Source organism: Salmo trutta, unplaced genomic scaffold (assembly GCF_901001165.1).
Source record: "Salmo trutta unplaced genomic scaffold, fSalTru1.1, whole genome shotgun sequence".
Lineage (NCBI taxonomy): Eukaryota > Metazoa > Chordata > Actinopteri > Salmoniformes > Salmonidae > Salmo > Salmo trutta.
The window spans coordinates 78,487-101,751 of NW_021823456.1; the positions used below are offsets into that span (position 1 = coordinate 78,487).

At 50.8% G+C, this 23,265-nt stretch overlaps 1 protein-coding gene across 1 annotated transcript in view; it reads left to right on the plus strand.

The window, feature by feature from the left end:
• The first annotated feature begins 645 nt into the window (after positions 1-645).
• LOC115191032 (transmembrane protein 178B) overlaps positions 646-23,265 on the plus strand; it is a 152,959-nt gene continuing 130,339 nt past the window's right edge. The window contains exon 1 of the mRNA XM_029749034.1: positions 646-676. Coding sequence (XP_029604894.1) covers positions 646-676 — 31 coding nt within the window. The remainder of the gene's footprint in view (positions 677-23,265) is intronic.

The window sequence follows — 23,265 nt, forward strand, 5'->3', positions numbered from 1 at the left end:
TTATCTAGGGGGAGGATGTGCCGCTTTCCAGATCTTAGGGATACCACCAGAAACAATTGTCAAGTTAAACATATAGGTTAGTGGTTCTGCAGTAAGTGGAGCAGAGAGAGGCAGTTAGCAGGGATCAAGTGAATCAGCTCCTATGGTTTAATTAACATCAATCTGTACTGCGGTTAGAAGTGAATCAGCTCCTATGGTTTAATTAACATCAATCTGTTCCAAAGCACTTAGTACATCGTAGACATCAAAGTGTTGAAATGAAAATAATGTCTGTCAGTGCATGTAACGATGATGCCGTGAGTGGAGAAGCAGGTGCAGGTAAAACGTTGAATGAAAACAACAAACAGGAAACAAGACAGCATAACAGAAGCCAGGTAACATGAACACAGGTGTGCGCAATGATGAATCCCAGGACAGGTGTTTAGTATTCGGGCGACGTCGCACGCCAGAGGGGAGGAGCAGGAGTAGACGGGACCAGACCATCCTTCTCTACAATCTGTTCTGAGGTGACTAAAGGACTACCTTTAGTGGAACGAGATGAATGTTTTAGAGATTATCCTTTCAAACAGGATAACAGGACAGGTGGCAAACTGAAGCAAAGTGGTTCTTCAATTTAAAGCATCACAAATGTTAATTTAGTCTAGAATGGGGCCAGAGGCTGTCAACACCTGCTGGGGTAACGAGGGTAGGAGTCATTTAGTCTAGAATGGGACCAGAGGCTGTCAACACCTGCTGGGGTAACGAGGGGGAGGAGTCATTTAGTCTAGAATGGGACCAGAGGCTGTCAACACCTGCTGGGGTAACGAGGGTAGGAGTCATTTAGTCTAGAATGGGACCAGAGGCTGTCAACACCTGCTGGGGTAACGAGGGTAGAGGTCATTTAGTCTAGAATGGGACCAGAGGCTGTCAACACCTGCTGGGGTAACGAGGGTAGGAGTCATTTAGTCTAGAATGGGACCAGAGGCTGTCAACACCTGCTGGGGTAACGAGGGGGAGGAGTCATTTAGTCTAGAATGGGACCCGAGGCTGTCAAACACCTGCTGGGGTAACGAGGGGGAGGAGTCATTTAGTCTAGATGGGACCAGAGGCTGTCAACACCTGCTGGGGTAACGAGGGGGTGGAGTCATTTAGTCTAGAATGGGATCAGAGGCTGTCAACACCTGCTTGGGTAACGCGGGGAGGAGTCATTTAGTCTGAAGAATGGGACCAGAGGCTGTCAACACCTGCTGGGTAACGAGGGGAGGAGTCATTTAGTCTAGAATGGGACCAGAGCTGTCAACACTGCTGGGGTAACGAGGGGGAGGAGTCATTTAGTCTAGAATGGGACCAGAGGCTGTCAACACCTGCTGGGGTGTAACGGGGGGGGAGGAGTCATTTAGTCTAGAATAGGACCAGAGGCTGTCAACACCTGCTGGGGTAACGAGGGGGAGGAGTCATTTAGTCTAGAATGGGACCAGAGGCTGTCAACACCTGCTGGGGTAACGAGGGGGAGGAGTCATTTAGTCTAGAATGGGACCAGAGGCTGTCAACACCTGCTGGGGGTAACGGGGGGGAGGAGTCATTTAGTCTAGAATGGGACCAGAGGCTGTCAACACCTGCTGGGGTAACGAGGGGGAGGAGTCATTTAGTCTAGAATGGGACCAGAGGCTGTCAACACCTGCTGGGGTAACGAGGGGAGGAGTCATTTAGTCTAGAATGGGACCAGAGGCTGTCAACACCTGCTGGGGTAACGAGGGTAGGAGTCATTTAGTCTAGAATGGGACCAGAGGCTGTCAACACCTGCTGGGGTAACGAGGGGAGGAGTCATTTAGTCTAGAATGGGACCAGAGGCTGTCAACACCTGCTGGGGTAACGAGGGGAGGAGTCATTAGTCTAGAATGGGACCAGAGGCTGTCAACACCTGCTGGGGTAACGAGGGGAGGAGTCATTTAGTCTAGAATGGGACCAGAGGATGTCAACACCTGCTGGGGTAACGAGGGGGAGGAGTCATTTAGTCTAGAATGGGACCAGAGGATGTCAACACCTGCTGGGGTAACGAGGGGGAGGAGTCATTTAGTCTAGAATGGGACCAGAGGCTGTCAACACCTGCTGGAGTAACGAGGGTAGGGACTATTTAGTCTAGAATGAGACCAGAGGCTGTCAACACCTGCTGGGGTAACGAGGGTAGGGGTCATTTAGTCTAGAATGGGACCAGAGGCTGTCAACACCTGCTGGAGTAACGAGGGTAGGGACTATTTAGTCTAGAATGAGACCAGAGGATGTCAACACCTGCTGGGGTAACGAGGGTAGGAGTCATTTAGTCTAGAATGGGACCAGAGGATGTCAACACCTGCTGGGGTAACGAGGGGGAGGAGTCATTTAGTCTAGAATGGGACCAGAGGCTGTCAACACCTGCTGGGGTAACGAGGGTAGGAGTCATTTAGTCTAGAATGGGACCAGAGGCTGTCAACACCTGCTGGGGTAACGAGGGTAGGAGTCATTTAGTCTAGAATGGGACCAGAGGCTGTCAACACCTGCTGGGGTAACGAGGGGGAGGAGTCATTTAGTCTAGAATGGGACCAGAGGCTGTCAACACCTGCTGGGGTAACGAGGGGGAGGAGTCATTTAGTCTAGAATGGGACCAGAGGCTGTCAACACCTGCTGGGGTAACGAGGGGAGGAGTCATTTAGTCTAGAATGGGACCAGAGGCTGTCAACACCTGCTGGGGTAACGAGGGGGAGGAGTCATTTAGTCTAGAATGGGACCAGAGGCTGTCAACACCTGCTGGGGTAACGAGGGTAGGAGTCATTTAGTCTAGAATGGGACCAGAGGCTGTCAACACCTGCTGGGGTAACGAGGGTAGGAGTCATTTAGTCTAGAATGGGACCAGAGGATGTCAACACCTGCTGGGGTAACGAGGGTAGGAGTCATTTAGTCTAGAATGGGACCAGAGGCTGTCAACACCTGCTGGGGTAACGAGTGTAGGAGTCATTTAGTCTAGAATGGGACCAGAGGCTGTCAACACCTGCTGGGGTAACGAGGGTAGGAGTCATTTAGTCTAGAATGGGACCAGAGGATGTCAACACCTGCTGGGGTAACGAGGGTAGGAGTCATTTAGTCTAGAATGGGACCAGAGGCTGTCAACACCTGCTGGGGTAACGAGGGGGTGGAGTCATTTAGTCTAGAATGGGACCAGAGGCTGTCAACACCTGCTGGGGTAACGAGGGTAGGGGTCATTTAGTCTAGAATGGGACCAGAGGCTGTCAACACCTGCTGGGGTAACGAGGGGGAGGAGTCATTTAGTCTAGAATGGGACCAGAGGCTGTCAACACCTGCTGGGGTAATGAGGGTAGGAGTCATTTAGTCTAGAATGGGACCAGAGGCTGTCAACACCTGCTGGGGTAACGAGGGTAGGAGTCATTTAGTCTAGAATGGGACCAGAGGCTGTCAACACCTGCTGGGGTAACGAGGGGGTGGAGTCATTTAGTCTAGAATGGGACCAGAGGCTGTCAACACCTGCTGGGGTAACGAGGGTAGGAGTCATTTAGTCTAGAATGGGACCAGAGGCTGTCAACACCTGCTGGGGTAACGAGGGTAGGAGTCATTTAGTCTAGAATGGGACCAGAGGCTGTCAACACCTGCTGGGGTAACGAGGGGGAGGAGTCATTTAGTCTAGAATGGGACCAGAGGCTGTCAACACCTGCTGGGGTAACGAGGGTAGGAGTCATTTAGTCTAGAATGGGACCAGAGGCTGTCAACACCTGCTGGGGTAACGAGGGTAGGGGTCATTTAGTCTAGAATGGGACCAGAGGCTGTCAACACCTGCTGGGGTAACGAGGGTAGGAGTCATTTAGTCTAGAATGGGACCAGAGGATGTCAACACCTGCTGGGGTAACGAGGGTAGGAGTCATTTAGTCTAGAATGGGACCAGAGGCTGTCAACACCTGCTGGGGTAACGAGGGTAGGAGTCATTTAGTCTAGAATGGGACCAGAGGCTGTCAACACCTGCTGGGGTAACGAGGGGGTGGAGTCATTTAGTCTAGAATGGGACCAGAGGCTGTCAACACCTGCTGGGGTAACGAGGGTAGGGGTCATTTAGTCTAGAATGGGACCAGAGGCTGTCAACACCTGCTGGGGTAACGAGGGGGAGGAGTCATTTAGTCTAGAATGGGACCAGAGGCTGTCAACACCTGCTGGGGTAACGAGGGTAGGAGTCATTTAGTCTAGAATGGGATCAGAGGCTGTCAACACCTGCTGGGGTAACGAGGGGGAGGAGTCATGTAGTCTAGAATGGGACCAGAGGCTGTCAACACCTGCTGGGGTAACGAGGGGGAGGAGTCATTTAGTCTAGAAAGGGACCAGAGGCTGTCAACACCTGCTGGGGTAACGAGGGTAGGAGTCATTTAGTCTAGAATGGGACCAGAGGCTGTCAACACCTGCTGGGGTAACGAGGGGGAGGAGTCATTTAGTCTAGAATGGGATCAGAGGCTGTCAACACCTGCTGGGGTAACGAGGGGGAGGAGTCATTTAGTCTAGAATGGGACCAGAGGCTGTCAACACCTGCTGGGGTAACGAGGGTAGAGGTCATTTAGTCTAGAATGGGACCAGAGGCTGTCAACACCTGCTGGGGTAACGAGGGGGAGGAGTCATTTAGTCTAGAATGGGATCAGAGGCTGTCAACACCTGCTGGGGTAACGAGGGGGAGGAGTCATTTAGTCTAGAATGGGACCAGAGGCTGTCAACACCTGCTGGGGTAACGAGGGTAGAAGTCATTTAGTCTAGAATGGGACCAGAGGCTGTCAACACCTGCTGGGGTAACGAGGGGGTGGAGGGTTTTTGTTCAGAGATTTGACCACTTTGGCTTCATTACCACCTCTCTCTCTCTGATACACAGCCAGGGACAGACATCTATTTCTCTACTGTCTGAAGGACTGCCAATCAGACGTCGAGTCAGTCCGTCTAGCCTTAACCCAAGCCGTCATTTCTCAGACAATTCATGAGTAAACCAAGGATTTCCATCTGACTTTTCCCCTTATTTTCCTGTACAGCGACGTGTTTATCTGCAACAGAGTTAAACAAGGGAATTTAAACAATGAAGGACCTGATCTGAGACAGTGATAGTTAACACAACTCCCCAGTCACTCAACCTCCAGCTCAGACAACAACAACAAAAAAATTATCTCATTAAAATTCCTAAAATGTCTCTTTTGTACAATAATAATGTGTGGGGTTTTGACTATATTAGCCCACACAGCTATAAGGATACACTTTCATGTTAGGTTTAGGACCTCATATTAAAGCGAATAGATGCCCCATAACTGATGTATAGAACAATCATAAACTAATCTACTTTGGTTTAGATTCAAGCATCATGAAACGTCCAACACAATAAAGTCTTTTAATTTGGTGAAAAAGTTTTTTTTTTCTGGATGTAAATTGCTTACCACTTTCTCCATGTGTGGTTTCTTCCTTCAAACTCCATGAAATGATGGCCTCTTCCTAAAATATTTGGTCATATTTGGTTTCCTAGAAACGAGAGGGGGCTCAACTTCACCCCCTTTGGCTGAACATACCCCACTCTCCTCTACAGTACAAACAGGGAAAACGGATGAAACAAAGTAACACTCCAGCTGGTGTTTGTAAATGTTCTGTGGCCCAGCCTGCCTCCTTCTCTGCTCCTGTCTCCCCCACCCTATCCCCTTCCTCCATCTGGCCCAGCCTGCCTCCTTCTCTGTTTCTGTCTCCCCCACCCTATCCCCTTCCCTTCCTCCATCTGGCCCAGCCTGCCACCCTATCCCCTTCCCTTCCTCCATCTGGCCCAGCCTGCCTCCCTATCCCCTCCCCTTCCTCCATCTGGCCCAGCCTGCCTCCTTCTCTGCTCCTGTCTCCCCCACCTATCCCCTTCCTCCATCTGGCCCAGCCTGCCACCCTATCCCCTTCCTCCATCTGGCCCAGCCTGCCTCCTTCTCTGTTTCTGTCTCCCCCACCCTATCCCCTTCCCTTCCTCCATTCTGGCCCAGCCTGCCTCCTTCTCTGCTCCTGTTCTCCCCCACCCTATCCCCTTCCCTTCCTCCATCTGGCCCCAGCCTGCCTCCTTCTCTGTTTCTGTCTCCCCCACCCTATCCCCTTCCCTTCCTCCCATCTGGCCCAGCCTGCCTCCTTCTCTGTTTCTGTCTCCCCCACCCTATCCCCTTCCCTTCCTCCATCTGCCCAGCCTGCTCCCTGCTCTGTTTCTGTTCTCCCCACCCTATCCCCTTCCTCCATCTGGCCCAGCCTGCTCCCTTCTCTGTTTCTGTCTCCCCCCACCCTATCCCCTTCCTCCATCTGGCCCAGCCTGCTCCCTGCTCTGTTTCTGTCTCCCCCACCCTATCCCCTTCCTCCATCTGGCCCAGTCTGCCTCCTGCTCTGTTTCTGTCTCCCCCACCCTATCCCCTTCCCTTCCTCCATCTGGCCCAGCCTGCTCCCTTCTCTGTTTCTGTCTCCCCCACCCTATCCCCTTCCTCCATCTGGCCCAGCCTGCTCCCTGCTCTGTTTCTGTCTCCCCCACCCTATCCCCTTCCCTTCCTCCATCTGGCCCAGCCTGCTCCCTGCTCTGTTTCTGTCTCCCCCACCCTATCCCCTTCCCTTCCTCCATCTGGCCCAGCCTGCTCCCTGCTCTGTTTCTGTCTCCCCCACCCTATCCCATTCCCTTCCTCCATCTGGCCCAACCTGCTCCCTTCTCTGTTTCTGTCTCCCCCACCCTATCCCCTTCCCTTCCTCCATCTGGCCCAGCCTGCCTCCTTCTCTGTTTCTGTCTCCCCCACCCTATCCCCTTCCCTTCCTCCATCTGGCCCAGCCTGCCTCCTTCTCTGTTTCTGTCTCCCCCACCCTATCCCCTTCCCTTCCTCCATCTGGCCCAGCCTGCCACCCTATCCCCTTCCTCCATCTGGCCCAGCCTGCCTCCTTCTCTGTTTCTGTCTCCCCCACCCTATCCCCTTCCCTTCCTCCATCTGGCCCAGCCTGCCTCCTTCTCTGTTTCTGTCTCCCCCACCCTATCCCCTTCCCTTCCTCCATCTGGCCCAGCCTGCTCCCTGCTCTGTTTCTGTCTCCCCCACCCTATCCCCTTCCCTTCCTCCATCTGGCCCAGCCTGCCTCCTTCTCTGTTTCTGTCTCCCCCACCCTATCCCCTTCCCTTCCTCCATCTGGCCCAGCCTGCCTCCTTCTCTGTTTCTGTCTCCCCCACCCTATCCCCTTCCCTTCCTCCATCTGGCCCAGCCTGCTCCCTGCTCTGTTTCTGTCTCCCCCACCCTATCCCCTTCCCTTCCTCCATCTGGCCCAGCCTGCTCCCTTCTCTGTTTCTGTCTCCCCCACCCTATCCCCTTCCCTTCCTCCATCTGGCCCAGCCTGCCTCCTTCTCTGTTTCTGTCTCCCCCACCCTATCCCCTTCCCTTCCTCCATCTGGCCCAGCCTGCTCCCTGCTCTGTTTCTGTCTCCCCCACCCTATCCCCTTCCCTTCCTCCATCTGGCCCAGCCTGCCTCCTTCTCTGTTTCTGTCTCCCCCACCCTATCCCCTTCCCTTCCTCCATCTGGCCCAGCCTGCCTCCTTCTCTGTTTCTGTCTCCCCCACCCTATCCCCTTCCCTTCCTCCATCTGGCCCAGCCTGCTCCCTGCTCTGTTTCTGTCTCCCCCACCCTATCCCCTTCCCTTCCTCCATCTGGCCCAGCCTGCTCCCTTCTCTGTTTCTGTCTCCCCCACCCTATCCCCTTCCTCCATCTGGCCCAGCCTGCCACCCTATCCCCTTCCCTTCCTCCATCTGGCAGCAGGCACGGCCTGGCCAAGCCTTCTCTTCTCTGACTGCCATGGGCAGAGGATAAACAGACCAGCAGAGAGAGAGCAGGCTAGCATCTACTGTATACAGTGGTTACAGTCAATACCCAGTGTCTACAGTCAATACACAGTGGTTACAGTCAATACCCAGTGTCTACAGTCAATACACAGTGTCTACAGTCAATACACAGTAGTTACAGTCAATACACAGTGGTTACAATCAATACACAGTGTCTACAGTCAATACACAGTGGTTACAGTCAATACACAGTGGTTACAGTCAATACACAGCGGTTACAGTCAATACACAGTGTCTACAGTCAATACACCGTGTCTACAGTCAATACACAGTGGTTACAGTCAATACACAGTGGTTACAGTCAATACACAGCGGTTACAGTCAATACACAGTGTCCACAGTCAATACACAGTGTCTACAGTCAATACACAGTGGTTACAGTCAATACAGAGTGGTTACACAGTGGTTACAGTCAATACAGTGTCTACAGTCAATACACAGTGGTTACAGTCAATACACAGTGGTTACAGTCAATACACAGTGTCCACAGTCAATACACAGTGGTTACACAGTGGTTACAGTCAATACACAGTGGTTACAGTCAATACACAGTGTCCACAGTCAATACACAGTGTCTACAGTCAATACACAGCGGTTACAGTCAATACACAGTGTCCACACTCAATACAAAGTGGTTACAGTCAATACACAGTGGTTACACAGTGGTTACAGTCAATACAGCGTCTACAGTCAATACACAGTGGTTACAGTCAATACACAGTGGTTACAGTCAATACACAGTGTGTATAGTCAATACACAGTGTCCACAGTCAATACACAGTGTCCACAGTCAATACACAGTGGTTACAGTCAATACACAGTGTCCACAGTCAATACACAGTGGTTACACAGTGGTTACAGTCAATACACAGTGTCTACAGTCAATACACAGTGGTTACAGTCAATACACAGTGTCCACAGTCAATACACAGTGTCTACAGTCAATACACAGCGGTTACAGTCAATACACAGTGTCCACAGTCAATACAAAGTGGTTACAGTCAATACACAGTGGTTACACAGTGGTTACAGTCAATACAGCGTCTACAGTCAATACACAGTGGTTACAGTCAATACACAGTGGTTACAGTCAATACACAGTGTGTATAGTCAATACACAGTGTCCACAGTCAATACACAGTGGTTACACAGTGGTTACAGTCAATACACAGTGTCTACAGGCAATACACAGTGTCTACAGTCAATACACAGTGGTTACAGTCAATACACAGTGTCTATATTTGGTTTGTGATTTTGTAGGAAAAGACAGGGACCAGTCAATATGATGTAGGAGGAGACAGGGACCAGTCAATATGATGTAGGAGAAGACAGGGACCAGTCAATATGATGTAGGAGGAGACAGGGACCAGTCAATATGATGTAGGAGGAGACAGGGACCAGTCAATATGATGTAGGAGGAGACAGGGACCAGTCAATATGATGTAGGAGGAGACAGGGACCAGTCAATATGATGTAGGACAGTAGGAGGAGACAGGGACCAGTCAATATGATGTAGGAGGAGACAGGGACCAGTCAATATGATGTAGGAGGAGACAGGGACCAGTCAATATGATGTAGGAGGAGACAGGGACCAGTCAATATGATGTAGGAGGAGACAGGGACCAGTCAATATGATGTAGGAGGAGACAGGGACCAGTCAATATGATGTAGGAGGAGACAGGGACCAGTCAATATGATGTAGGAGGAGACAGGGACCAGTCAATATGATGTAGGAGGAGACAGGGACCAGTCAATATGATGTAGGAGGAGACAGGGACCAGTCAATATGATGTAGGACAGTAGGAGGAGACAGGGACCAGTCAATATGATGTAGGAGGAGACAGGGACCAGTCAATATGATGTAGTACAGTAGGAGGAGACAGGGACCAGTCAATATGATGTAGTACAGTAGGAGGAGACAGGGACCAGTCAATGTGATGTAGGACAGTAGGAGGAGACAGGGACCAGTCAATATGATGTAGGAGGAGACAGGGACCAGTCAATATGATGTAGGAGAAGACAGGGACCAGTCAATATGATGTAGGAGGAGACAGGGACCAGTCAATATGATGTAGGAGGAGACAGGGACCAGTCAATATGATGTAGGAGGAGACAGGGACCAGTCAATATGATGTAGTACAGTATGAAAAGACAGGGACCAGTCAATATGATGTAGGAGGAGACAGGGACCAGTCAATATGATGTAGGAGGAGACAGGGACCAGTCAATATGATGTAGTACAGTAGGAGGAGACAGGGACCAGTCAATATGATGTAGGAGGAGACAGGGACCAGTCAATATGATGTAGGAGGAGACAGGGACCAGTCAATATGATGTAGGAGGAGACAGGGACCAGTCAATATGATGTAGGAGGAGACAGGGACCAGTCAATATGATGTAGGAGGAGACAGGGACCAGTCAATATGATGTAGGAGGAGACAGGGACCAGTCAATGTGATGTAGGAGGAGACAGGGACCAGTCAATATGATGTAGGACAGTAGGAGGAGACAGGGACCAGTCAATATGATGTAGGAGGAGACAGGGACCAGTCAATATGATGTAGGAGGAGACAGGGACAAGTCAATATGATGTAGGAGGAGACAGGGACCAGTCAATATGATGTAGGAGGAGACAGGGACCAGTCAATATGATGTAGGAGAAGACAGGGACCAGTCAATATGATGTAGGAGGAGACAGGGACCAGTCAATATGATGTAGGAGGGAGACAGGGACCAGTCAATATGATGTAGGAGGAGACAGGGACCAGTCAATATGATGTAGGAGGAGACAGGGACCAGTCAATATGATGTAGGACAGTAGGAGGAGACAGGGACCAGTCAATATGATGTAGGAGGAGACAGGGACCAGTCAATATGATGTAGGAGGAGACAGGGACCAGTCAATATGATGTAGGAGGAGACAGGGACCAGTCAATATGATGTAGGAGGAGACAGGGACCAGTCAATATAATGTAGGAGGAGACAGGGACCAGTCAATATGATGTAGGAGGAGACAGGGACCAGTCAATATGATGTAGGAGGAGACAGGGACCAGTCAATATGATGTAGGAAAGAAAAGGGACCAGTCAATATGATGTAGGAGGAGACAGGGACCAGTCAATATGATGTAGGAGAAGACAGGGACCAGTCAATATGATGTAGGAGGAGACAGGGACCAGTCAATATGATGTAGGAGGAGACAGGGACCAGTCAATATGATGTAGGACAGTAGGAGGAGACAGGGACCAGTCAATATGATGTAGTACAGTAGGAGGAGACAGGGACCAGTCAATGTGATGTAGGAGGAGACAGGGACCAGTCAATATGATGTAGGAGGAGACAGGGACCAGTCAATATGATGTAGGAGGAGACAGGGACCAGTCAATATGATGTAGGAAAAGACAGGGACCAGTCAATATGATGTAGGAGGAGACAGGGACCAGTCAATATGATGTAGGAGGAGACAGGGACCAGTCAATATGATGTAGGAGGAGACAGGGACCAGTCAATGTGATGTAGGAGGAGACAGGGACCAGTCAATATGATGTAGGAGGAGACAGGGACCAGTCAATATGATGTAGGAGGAGACAGGGACCAGTCAATATGATGTAGGAGGAGGACAGGGACCAGTCAATATGATGTAGGAGGAGACAGGGACCAGTCAATATGATGTAGGAGGAGACAGGGACCAGTCAATATGATGTAGGAGGAGACAGGGACCAGTCAATATGATGTAGGACAGTAGGAGGAGACAGGGACCAGTCAATATGATGTAGGAGGAGACAGGGACCAGTCAATATGATGTAGGAGGAGACAGGGACCAGTCAATATGATGTAGGAGGAGACAGGGACCAGTCAATATAATGTAGGAGGAGACAGGGACCAGTCAATATGATGTAGGAGGAGACAGGGACCAGTCAATATGATGTAGGAGGAGACAGGGACCAGTCAATATGATGTAGGAGAAGACAGGGACCAGTCAATGTGATGTAGTACAGTAGGAGGAGACAGGGACCAGTCAATATGATGTAGGAGAAGACAGGGACCAGTCAATATGATGTAGGAGGAGACAGGGACCAGTCAATATGATGTAGGAGGAGACAGGGACCAGTCAATATGATGTAGGAGGAGACAGGGACCAGTCAATATGATGTAGGAGAAGACAGGGACCAGTCAATATGATGTAGGAGGAGACAGGGACCAGTCAATATGATGTAGGAGGAGACAGGGACCAGTCAATATGATGTAGGAGAAGACAGGGACCAGTCAATATGATGTAGGAGGAGACAGGGACCAGTCAATATGATGTAGGAGGAGACAGGGACCAGTCAATATGATGTAGTACAGTATGAAAAGACAGGGACCAGTCAATATGATGTAGGAGGAGACAGGGACCAGTCAATATGATGTAGGAAAAGACAGGGACCAGTCAATATGATGTAGGAGGAGACAGGGACCAGTCAATATGATGTAGGAGAAGACAGGGACCAGTCAATATGATGTAGGAGGAGACAGGGACCAGTCAATATGATGTAGTACAGTATGAAAAGACAGGGACCAGTCAATATGATGTAGTACCAATGATAGGATAGTATAACTTTCCTGCACATATTCATATCTCAGTTGTTTTACACGGTCTGAGTTTCTTTAGAAAGGGACTCTGTACAGCTGCTTCCACCTAATTCTATTGCGTTTCAGTAGATGACACAGTGCAGAGAGACGTTTTAGAATATGGTGTTATCTGCCATTATGCGGTCCTGCAGTTCTCTGAGTCTGATGCAGTTATTTGCAATGACCATATTTACAATGTGGGTCTCCTGCTCTGGGGTGAACAGTCGACCTCTTCCAAAAGATACTGGTTTTCTTGCAGTTCTGTAAAAACATTTGAATGGTTTTAGTGATAGATCCTTCTCATTATGAAAGTACAGTACATATTACTGTACCAGTAAGACGACAGCACTTACAGTTACTTACCGGCTCTCATTTCTAAATATCCGGACGATAACCTTCAACGTTTTAGCGTCTCATATTTGTTTGAACCCGTTGTCCAGCCTCCCTCATGCTGATCCCATGGTTGACTGCATGGTCAACCACAGTCGCTCTGATTTTCAGCAGTTATTGTCCTCCTGACTCCTCTTCCTCTTCCCCGTCCTACTTCACATCTTCCTCATCCTCGTCCTCCTCTTCCTCCTCCTCCTCCTACTTCTTCATCTCCTCATCCTCGTCCTCCTCTTCCTCCTTTTCCTCCTCCTCTTACTTCTTCATCTCCTCATCCTCGTCCTCCTCTTCCTCCTCATCTTCCTCCTCTTACTTCTTCATCTCCTCCTCTTCCTCCTCCTCCTCTAGTTCTCACCCCTCTTAATCTCTGTCCAATATTGGCCTCCATTGTTGTCCAAACCAAATGTTTACCTGTGGCCTATTTATAGTGCTCAAGCTCTGATTTGTAAGTAAACTCATTTTTAAAATTTCACCTTTATTTAACCAGGTAGGCTAGTTGAGAACAAGTTCTCATTTGCAACTGCGACCTGGCCAAGATAAAGCGTAGCAGTTCGACACATACAACAACACAGAGTTACACATGGAATAAACAAAACATACAGTCAATAATACAGTAGAACAAAAGATAACAAGTCTATATACAGTGAATGCAAATGAGGTAAGTTAAGGCAATAAATAGGCCATGGTGGTGAAGTAATTACAATATAGCAATTAAACACTGGAATGGTAGATGTGCAGAAGATGAATATGCAAGTAGAGATACTGGGGTGTAAAGGAGCAAGATAAATAAATAAATAAATACAGTATGGGGATGAGGTTGGTAGATAGATGGGCTGTTTACAGATGGGCTATGTACAGGTGCAGTGATCTGTGAGCTGCTCTGACAGCTGGTGCTTAAAGCTAGTGAGGGAGATATAAGTCTCCAGCTTCAGAGATTTTTGCAGTTCGTTCCAGTCATTGGCAGCAGAGAACTGGAAGGAGAGACGGCCAAAGGAGGAATTGGCTTTGGGGGTGACCAGTGAGATATACCTGCTGGAGCACATGCTACGAGTGGGTGCTACTATGGTGACCAGTGAGCTGAGATAAGGCGGGGCTTTACCTAGCAGAGACTCGTAGATGACCTGGAGCCAGTGGGTTTAGCAATGAGGATGAAGCGAAGGCCAACCAACGAGAGCGTACAGGTCGCAATGGTGGGTAGCGTATGGGGCTTTGGTGACAAAACGGATGGCACTGTGATAGACTGCATCCAGTTTGTTGAGTAGAGTGTTGGAGGCTATTTTATAGATGACATCGCCGAAGATGACATCATCTAAAAGTGTTTTCACATGTCAACGTGGAAAGGCAATTGGCAAAAATAGTGTAGCTGTCACGATTGTCTAGGACCAGTAGATATGTGAAATCAGGAGCAGGAGACAGAGGGCCGGAGCAACTGAGTTTTAATAATAAATACAAGACGCAATAGCCGTTGGGCACAGGGCGCGTGGCGAAGTCCGCCAGGAGAAAACACTTTTTCCAAAACAATAAGCGCACTGGAAAACAAACAGCGCGCGGGGCGCAGCCCGGCAATATAATGTATACTAATAGGATATAATTACAACTGTCCTGAGTGAACAAATGAACAATCCCGCACGAGAACCCCAACTGAAAATACACACTAAATAACCCCCCACTAATGACAAACACAAAACAGGTGCGGGATAGACAGACAAAACCAAAAGACACAGAAACAACGATCGGTGGCAGCTAATAGGCCGGCGACGACGACCGGCGAGCGCCGCCCGACCGAGGAGAGGCGCCACCTTCGTTAGATACTGTGACAGTACCCCTCCCCTGGTGCGCGGCTCCAGCCGCGCGCCGACGCCGGCCTCGGGGACGGCCCGGAGGGCGAGGCGCCGGCCGATCCGGACGGCGACGGTGGAATTCTTGTAGCATCGGTGGATCTAGAATGTCCGCCGCCGGAACCCAGCACCTCTCCTCCGGACCGTACCCCTCCCAGTCCACGAGGTACTGCAGGCCCCCTACCCGACGTTGGGAGTCCAGGATTGTTCGGACTGTGTACGCCGGGGCCCCCCCCGATGTCCAGGGGGGGTGGGGGGACCTCCAGCACCTCATCGTCCTGCAGTGGACCAGCTACCACCGGCCTGAGGAGAGACACATGAAACGAGGGGTTAATGCGGTAATATGAAGGGAGTTGTAACCTGTAACACACCTCGTTTATCCTCCTCAGGACTTTGAACGGCCCCACAAACCGCGGACCCAGCTTCCGGCAGGGCAGGCGGAGGGGCAGGTTCCGCATCGAGAGCCAGACTCTGTCCCCCGGATTATACACGGGGGCGTCACTGCGGTGGCGGTCAGCGCTCTCCTTGTGTCGTTCACCAGCCCTCCTTAGGCACTCCTGGACACCATTCCAGGTCTCCTGAGAGCGCTCCACCCATGCCTCCACCGCAGGAGCCTCCGTCTGGCTCTGTTGCCATGGCACCAGGACCGGCTGATACCCCAAGACCACCTGGAAGGGTGACAGGTTGGTAGAGGAGTGGTGCTGAGAGTTCTGGGCCATCTCGGCCCATGGCACGAACTGCGCCCACTCCCCTGGCCGGTCCTGGCAATATGACCGCAGAAACCTGCCCACATCCTGGTTGATGCGTTCTACCTGCCCATTACTCTCGGGGTGGAAACCCGAGGTCAGGCTGACCGAGACCCCCAGCCTCTCCATAAACGATCTCCACACCCTGGACGTGAACTGGGGACCCCGATCAGATACGATGTCCTCGGGCACCCCATAGTGCCGGAAGACATGGGTGAACAGGGCCTCCGCGGTCTGCAGGGCCGTAGGAAGACCGGGCAAAGGGAGCAGACGGCAGGACTTAGAGAACCTGTCCACAACGACCAGGATCGCCGTATTCCCCTGGGACGGCGGGAGATCCGTGAGGAAATCCACCGAGAGGTGAGACCAAGGCCGTTGCGGAACAGGGAGGGGCTGTAATTTCTCTCGAGGCAGGTGCCTAGGAGCCTTGCACTGAGCGCATACCGAACAGGAAGAGACATAACGCCGAACATCCTCAGCCAAGGTGGGCCACCAGTACCTTCCCTTCAGGCCCCGCACTGTCCGTTCCACCCCAGGATGACCCGAGGAGGGTAGAGTGTGGGACCATCGGATCAGTCGATCGCGAACACCAAGCGGAACGTATTTCAGGCCCACGGGACACTGCGGTGGAGTGGGTTCTGACCGACCCGCCCGCTCGATGTCCGCATCCACCTCCCATACCACCGGCGCCACCAGACAGGAGGCGGGAAGTATGGAAGTAGGATCGATGGTCCGCTCCTCGGTGTCGTAGAGACGCGACAGTGCGTCAGCCTTCCGGTTCCGGGAACCTGGAATGTACGAGAGAGTGAAGTTAAACCTCGTAAAAAACATGGCCCACCTTGCCTGACGGGGATTAAGCCTCCTCGCTGCCCGGATATACTCCAGGTTACGGTGGTCGGTCCAGATGAGAAAAGGGTGACGTGCCCCCTCAAGCCAATGTCTCCACACCGTCAAAGCCCTGACCACAGCTAACAGCTCTCGGTCCCCCACATCATAGTTGCGCTCCGCCGGGCTCAGCTTCTTAGAAAAGAAGGCACATGGGCGGAGCTTCGGAGGAACGCCCGAGCGCTGCGATAGCACAGCTCCTACCCCAGCCTCAGACGCATCCACCTCCACTATGAATGGCAAAGAGGGGTCCGGATGCGCCAGGACAGGTGCGTTGGTAAACAGAACCTTCAGACGAAGGAAGGCTCTGTTCGCCTCTGCTGACCATCGTAGCCGCACCGGCCCCCCCTTCAACAGTGAGGTAATGGGAGCCGCCACCTGACCAAAACCCCGGATAAACCTACGATAATAATTAGCGAACCCCAAGAACCCCTGCACCTCCTTCACAGTGGTTGGGGTTGGCCAATTACGCACAGCCGTCACGCGGTCACACTCCACCTCCACCCCCGAGGTGGAAATGCGATATCCTAGAAATGAGACGGCTCGTTTGGAGAACTCACATTTCTCCGCCTTGACGTATAGGTTATGCTCCCAAGCCGCCCAAGCACTTTACGCACCAGGGACACATGCTCGGCGCGTGTGGCGGAGCAAATCAGGATGTCATCGATGTACACCACCACACCCTGCCCGAGCATGTCCCAAAGGACCTCGTCCACAAAGGATTGGAAGACAGCGGGAGCGTTCTTTAACCCATACGGCATGACGAGGTACTCATAATGGCCCGATGTGGTACTAAATGCGTTTTTCCACTCGTCTCCATCTCGGATACGCACCAGGTTATATGCGCTCCTGAGATCTAATTTCGTGAAGAAGCGCGCCCCGTGAAATGACTCCACTGCCGTAGCGATGAGAGGTAGCGGGTAACTGAAACCCACTGTGATAGCATTTAGACCTCTATAGTCAATGCACGGGCGCAGACCTCCCTCCTTCTTCTTCACAAAAAAAAACTTGAGGAGACGGGGGACTTAGATGGCCGAATGTATCCCTGTCTCAAGGATTCAGTGACGTATGTATCCATAGCCACTGTCTCCTCCTGAGACAGAGGATACACGTGACTCCTAGGAAGGACCGCGTCGGCCTGGAGGTTTATCGCACAATCCCCTCGTCGATGGGGTGGTAATAGAGTCGCCTTCGTCTTACTGAAGGCGATAGCCAAATCGGCATACTCTGAGGGAATGTGCACGGTGGAGACTTGGTCTGGACTCTCCACCGTAGTCGCACCGATGGAAACTCCTATGCACCTACTTGAGCACTCCCTCGACCACCCCGTAAGAGCCCTCTGTCTCCACAAAATCTGAGGGTTGTGCGTGGCTAGCCAGGGGATTCCCAGTACCACCGGAAACGCTGGGGAGTCAATGAGGAACAGGCTGATACGCTCCTCATGACCCCCCCACGTCTGCATCACCAGTGGCACTGTGACCTCCCCTACTTGGCCTGACCCTAGCGGTCGACTATCTAGGGCGTGCACGGGGAAGGGGTGGTCCAGCTGAACCAGGGGAATCCCTAACCTCTTCGCTAACCCAAGGTCCATAAAACTCCCAGCTGCACCTGAATCGACTAGTGCCTTATACTGGAAGTGAGGGGAAAAATCTGGAAAACAAACCGAGGTGTACATGTGGTCGACAGGGGGCTCTGGGTGTGGCTGGTGCGGACTCACCTGGGGGTTCGAAGTAAATCAAATCAAAATCAAATCAAATCAAATTTATTTATATAGCCCTTCGTACATCAGCTGAAATCTCAAAGTGCTGTACAGAAACCCAGCCTAAAACCCCAAACAGCAAGCAATGCATGTGAAAGAAGCACGGTGGCTGGGAAAAACTCCCTAGGAAAAACTCCTGAGAAAGGCCAAAAACCTAGGAAGAAACCTAGAGAGGAACCAGGCTATGAGGGGTGGCCAGTCCTCTTCTGGCTGTGCCGGGTGGATATTATAACAGAACATGGTCAAGATGTTAAAATGTTCGTAAATGACCAGCATGGTCAAATAATAATAATCATAGTAATTGTCGAGGGTGCAACAAGCACGTCCGGTGAACAGGTCAGGGTTCCGTAGCCGCAGGCAGAACAGTTGAAACTGGAGCAGCAGCATGGCCAGGTGGAGTGCTCTGCCTGCCCTCCGAACTCCCGGGGGGACCACTCCAGCACCGGTCCACAGTGTGTCCTCTGCGTCCACATCGGGTGCAGGAGAGACCCTCCCCTCCGGTCCTCCTCGACGCAGCCCCCCCTATCTCCATGGGCTGTGGAGCGGGGGGACTGGGAGGCGGAACGAACAGGCCCCGACTGGAACGTCCCCGGGAAGCCAGCAGGTTGTCCAGTCTAATGGACAAGTCCACCAGTTGGTCGAGGGTGGAGGCGTTGTCCCTACAGGCCAGCTCCCGGCGGACGTCCTCGCGAAGGCTACACCTATAGTGGTCTATCAAGGCCCGCTCGTTCCACCCCGATCCAGCGGCGAGAGTCCGGAATTCCAGGGCGAAATCCTGAGCGCTCCTCGTCTCCTGTCTCAAATGGAATAACCGCTCACCCGCCGCCCTGCCCTCCGGGTGAACTCAGGGTAGTCGCCCCGAGCCAAGTCTGGGCCATCCCAGACCGCATTGGCCCATTCTAGGGCTCGACCCGTGAGACAGGAGACGAGGACGCTCACCCTCTCTTCGTCGGAGGGGGGGGGGGCGGACGGTCGCCAGGTATAGTTCCAATTGGAGCAAGAACCCCTTGCACCCAGCGGCCGTCCCATCGAACTCCCGGGGAGGAGTAATCCGGATACCACCGGCGCCCGCTTCAGGGGGTGTGTGTAGGGGCGCAGGGTGAGGGACCGGAGCTGGTCCAGCTGGGGAAGCACCTCTCTCCCAGTTCTCCAACCGGGCCAACACCTGGTCCATGGCCGAGCCTAGGCGGTGGAGGAGGCTGGCGTGTTGAGAGACCTGCTCAGCCATGGACGGCGCTTCTGCTCCTGCTGACTCCATTTTCGGTGCGGGATTCTGTCACGATTGTCTAGGACCAGTAGATATGTGAAATCAGGAGCAGGAGACAGAGGGCCGGAGCAACTGAGTTTTAATAATAAATACAAGACGCAATAGCCGTTGGGCACAGGGCGCTTGGCGAAGTCCGCCAGGAGAAAACACTTTTCCCAAAACAAATAAGCGCATTGGAAAACAAACAGCGCGCGGGGCGCAGCCCGGCAATATAATGTCTACTAATAGGATATAATTACAACTGTCCTGAGTGAACAAATGAACAATCCCGCACGAGAACCCCAACTGAAAATACACACTAAATAACCCCCCACTAATGACAAACACAAAACAGGTGCGGGATAGACAGACAAAACCAAAAGACACAGAAACAACGATCGGTGGCAGCTAATAGGCCGGCAACGACGACCGGCGAGCGCCGCCCGACCGAGGAGGGGCGCCACCTTCGTTAGATACTGTGACAGTAGCAATGTAGAGAACAATGTTTACAGTTTTTCTAGAAGTGTGTTATTAAATTCCAAAAACTGAGTGTAAAGCAGAGAACAGTGAGTTGTGTTTACAGTTTGGCAACACTTGGTAAATGCATTAGCTGGAAGGGTTCATGGTTTCAGAGACAGTGCTTCAAGAATCACTGTTAGTGTTTAAGCTTTCAGAATAAACTGTAACGCTGCTGTTCTCTCCTTTATCATAAAGGAAAGATTAGTGACGTTGGCTATATCCCAAATGGCACAATTTCCGTGTAGAGGGCACTACTTTTGACGAGAGCCCTATAGAGTAAGTGGTGCACTATGTAGGGAATAGGGTGCCATGTGAGCCCTAACCCATGTCTCATTGGCCTCTGATGGATGCCACCTCATATTGTTTAATGCCACAGCAGCTGGTCTGTGACGGATATGGAAACAGTGGTGACATTACTGAGTGACCTCTGGCAGATATTGTTACTGAAGTTTACAGGCATCTTAAAGGACAGTCTCTGTCCTCATATCAGGACCCTCTGGGTCTATCTAAAATGGCAGCCTATTCCCTATATAGTGCACTATGTTTGACCAGGGTCCATGGGAGGGAATAGGGTCCCATTTCAGATGCACCCTTTATCTTTATAGACAGGCATCTTAAAGGACAGCCTCTGTCCTCAACAGGACCCTCTGGGACTGTCTAAAATTGTAGCCTATTCCCTATTTAGTGCACTACTTTTGACCAGGGTCCATGGGAGGGAATAAGGTGCAATTTCAGATGCACCCTTTATCTTTATAGACGGGCATCTGAAAGGACAGCCTCTGTTCCCATCAAGTCCATGTATCTTAGTCAGAGAGACAGTGCACAGCAAGAGGCCCAGTAGCAATTAGCCTGTAGAGCAGAGGGTCAATAACCTGCTAGCAGACTGAACAGATTAGACTGAACAGATTAAAATGCTATTTAGTCCTAAGGTTTGGGGTTGGGGTTAGGTTTAGGATTAAGGTTTTTGGTGTTAATGTTGGGCTTAGGTTTAGGGTTAGGGGTTAGGGAAAATAGGATATTGAATGGGAATAATATTTTACTCCCTAAAAAGTTATGAAAATTCACATAATGAAAGCTGTGTGTGTGTGTGTGTGTGTGTGTGTGTGTGTGTGTGTGTGTGTGTGTGTGTGTGTGTGTGTGTGTGTGTGTGTGTGTGTGTGTGTGTGTGTGTGTGTGTGTGTGTGCGTGTGTGGTGTGTGTGTGTGTGAACGAGTCTCCCCTGAGCCTGACAAAAGGTCTTTGTCTGATTGTGAATCCATATTGAACACTGACAGATAAATATTGGGAAAAGACCCAGGCTATAAAGCTGATATCGTGGTTTGTTTTCTTGTACATTGTCAAGTAGTGCCTTGTCCTTCTAGAAATATTTAAATGGGAGACTGGCTTAACTACGTGAGGCTTGAATATGCTTCAGGGGATGAGTTGAAGCACATGACATAACCAGTATGGTGTTGTGGAGATACCCTCTACATTCTCTAGAGGACTGAACCAGTATGGTGTTGTGGAGATACCCTCTACATTCTCTAGAGGACTGAACCAGTATGGTGTTGTGGAGATACCCTCTACATTATCTAGAGGACTGAACCAGTATGGTGTTGTAGAGATACCCTCTACATTCTCTAGAGGACTGAACCAGTATGGTGTTGTGGAGATACCCTCTACATTCTCTAGAGGACTGAACCAGTACGGTGTTGTAGAGATAGCCTCTACATTCTCTAGAGGACTGAACCAGTATGGTGTTGTAGAGATACCCTCTACATTCTCTAGAGGACTGAACCAGTATGGTGTTGTGGAGATACCCTCTACATTCTCTAGAGGACTGAACCAGTATGGTGTTGTGGAGATACCCTCTACATTCTCTAGAGGACTGAACCAGTATGGTGTTGTAGAGATATCCTCTACATTCTCTAGAGGACTGAACCAGTATGGTGTTGAGGAGATACCCTCTACATTCTCTAGAGGACTGAACCAGTATGGTGTTGTGGAGATACTCTTGTGTGAGTGTAATGTTACTGTTCATTTTTATTGTTTATTTATTATCTATTTCACTTGCTTTGGTAATGTAAACATATGTTTCCCAATGCCAATAAAGAACCTTAAATTTGTTTTAATTAGAGAGAGAGCGAGAGAGAGCGAGAGAGAGCGAGAGAGAGCGAGAGAGAGAGAGAGAGAGAGAGAGAGAGTGAGAGAGAGAGAGAGACAGAGAGAGAGAGAGAGAGAGAGAGAGACAGAGAGAGAGACAGAGAGAGAGACAGAGAGAGAGAGAGAGAGAGACAGAGAGAGAGAGAGAGAGAGCGAGAGAAAGAGAGAGAGAGAGAGAGAGAGATAGGCTCTGCTGGTCTTAGTGTTCGCTCTCTGTTTGTCCTCTGAAAAGAGTGTTGTTTGTTTTGCTGCAGTGGCTGCCTCATGTCTGCATCCCAAACGGCACCCTATTCCCTTTAAAGTGCACTGCTTCTGACCAGGGCCCATAGGGTTTTGGTCAAAAGCAGGGTTGGGGAGTAACTGATTTACATGTAATCATATAATCATCGTTTTTCAGGAAGGAAACGCTGTTTCATGGACCTGAACACACAATGTCGAATGGAAGGTTTTTTGGGGTGTTGTGTTGAGCCGTTGCCGTAGAGAATCTCTGCTATTAATCCTTAGCAAAATAACCAGGGAAATAGAACTGCAAAATGCCCTTGAGATAAAATAGGGGGTCGCAAGGCAAGAGACCAATCCACCTCTTTAAAGGAAGCTTTAAACCCTCCAGCCGACGCTTGGCATTGCGCATGGTGATCTTAGGCTTGTGTGCGGCTGCTCGGGCCATGGAAAACCATTTCATGAAGCTCCTGACAAACAGTTATTGTCCTGATGTTACTTCCAGAGGCAGTTTGGAACTCGGTAGTGAGTGTTGCAACCCGAGGACAGATGATTTTTGCGCGCTTCAGCACTCTGTGGTCCCGTTAATGTGAGCTTGTGTGGCCTACCACTTCGCGGCTGAGCCGTTGTTGCTCCTAGATGTGTTCACTTCACAATAATAGGACTTACAGTTGACCGGGGGCAGCTCTAGCAGAGCTGAAATTTGATGAATTGACTTGTTGGAAAGGTGGTATCCTATGACAGTGCCACTTTGAAAGTCACTGAGCAACTTCAATAAGGCCATTCTACTGCCAATGTTTGTCTATGGAGATTCCATGGCTGTGTGCTTCTTTTTATACACCCGTCACCAACGGCTGTGGCTGAAATAGCCGAATCCACTCATTTGACGGGTGTGTCCACCAACTTTTGGCCATGTGGTGTAAATTTAGTTAGCTAGCAGCTATGACTATCTTGTCGCAATTAGCTAAGGTTCGATGTATACTGATTGGTCTAAACTCTTCCGTCAGACCCCTATTACCCACAAGCCACTTCTATAACCCCTTTATTTC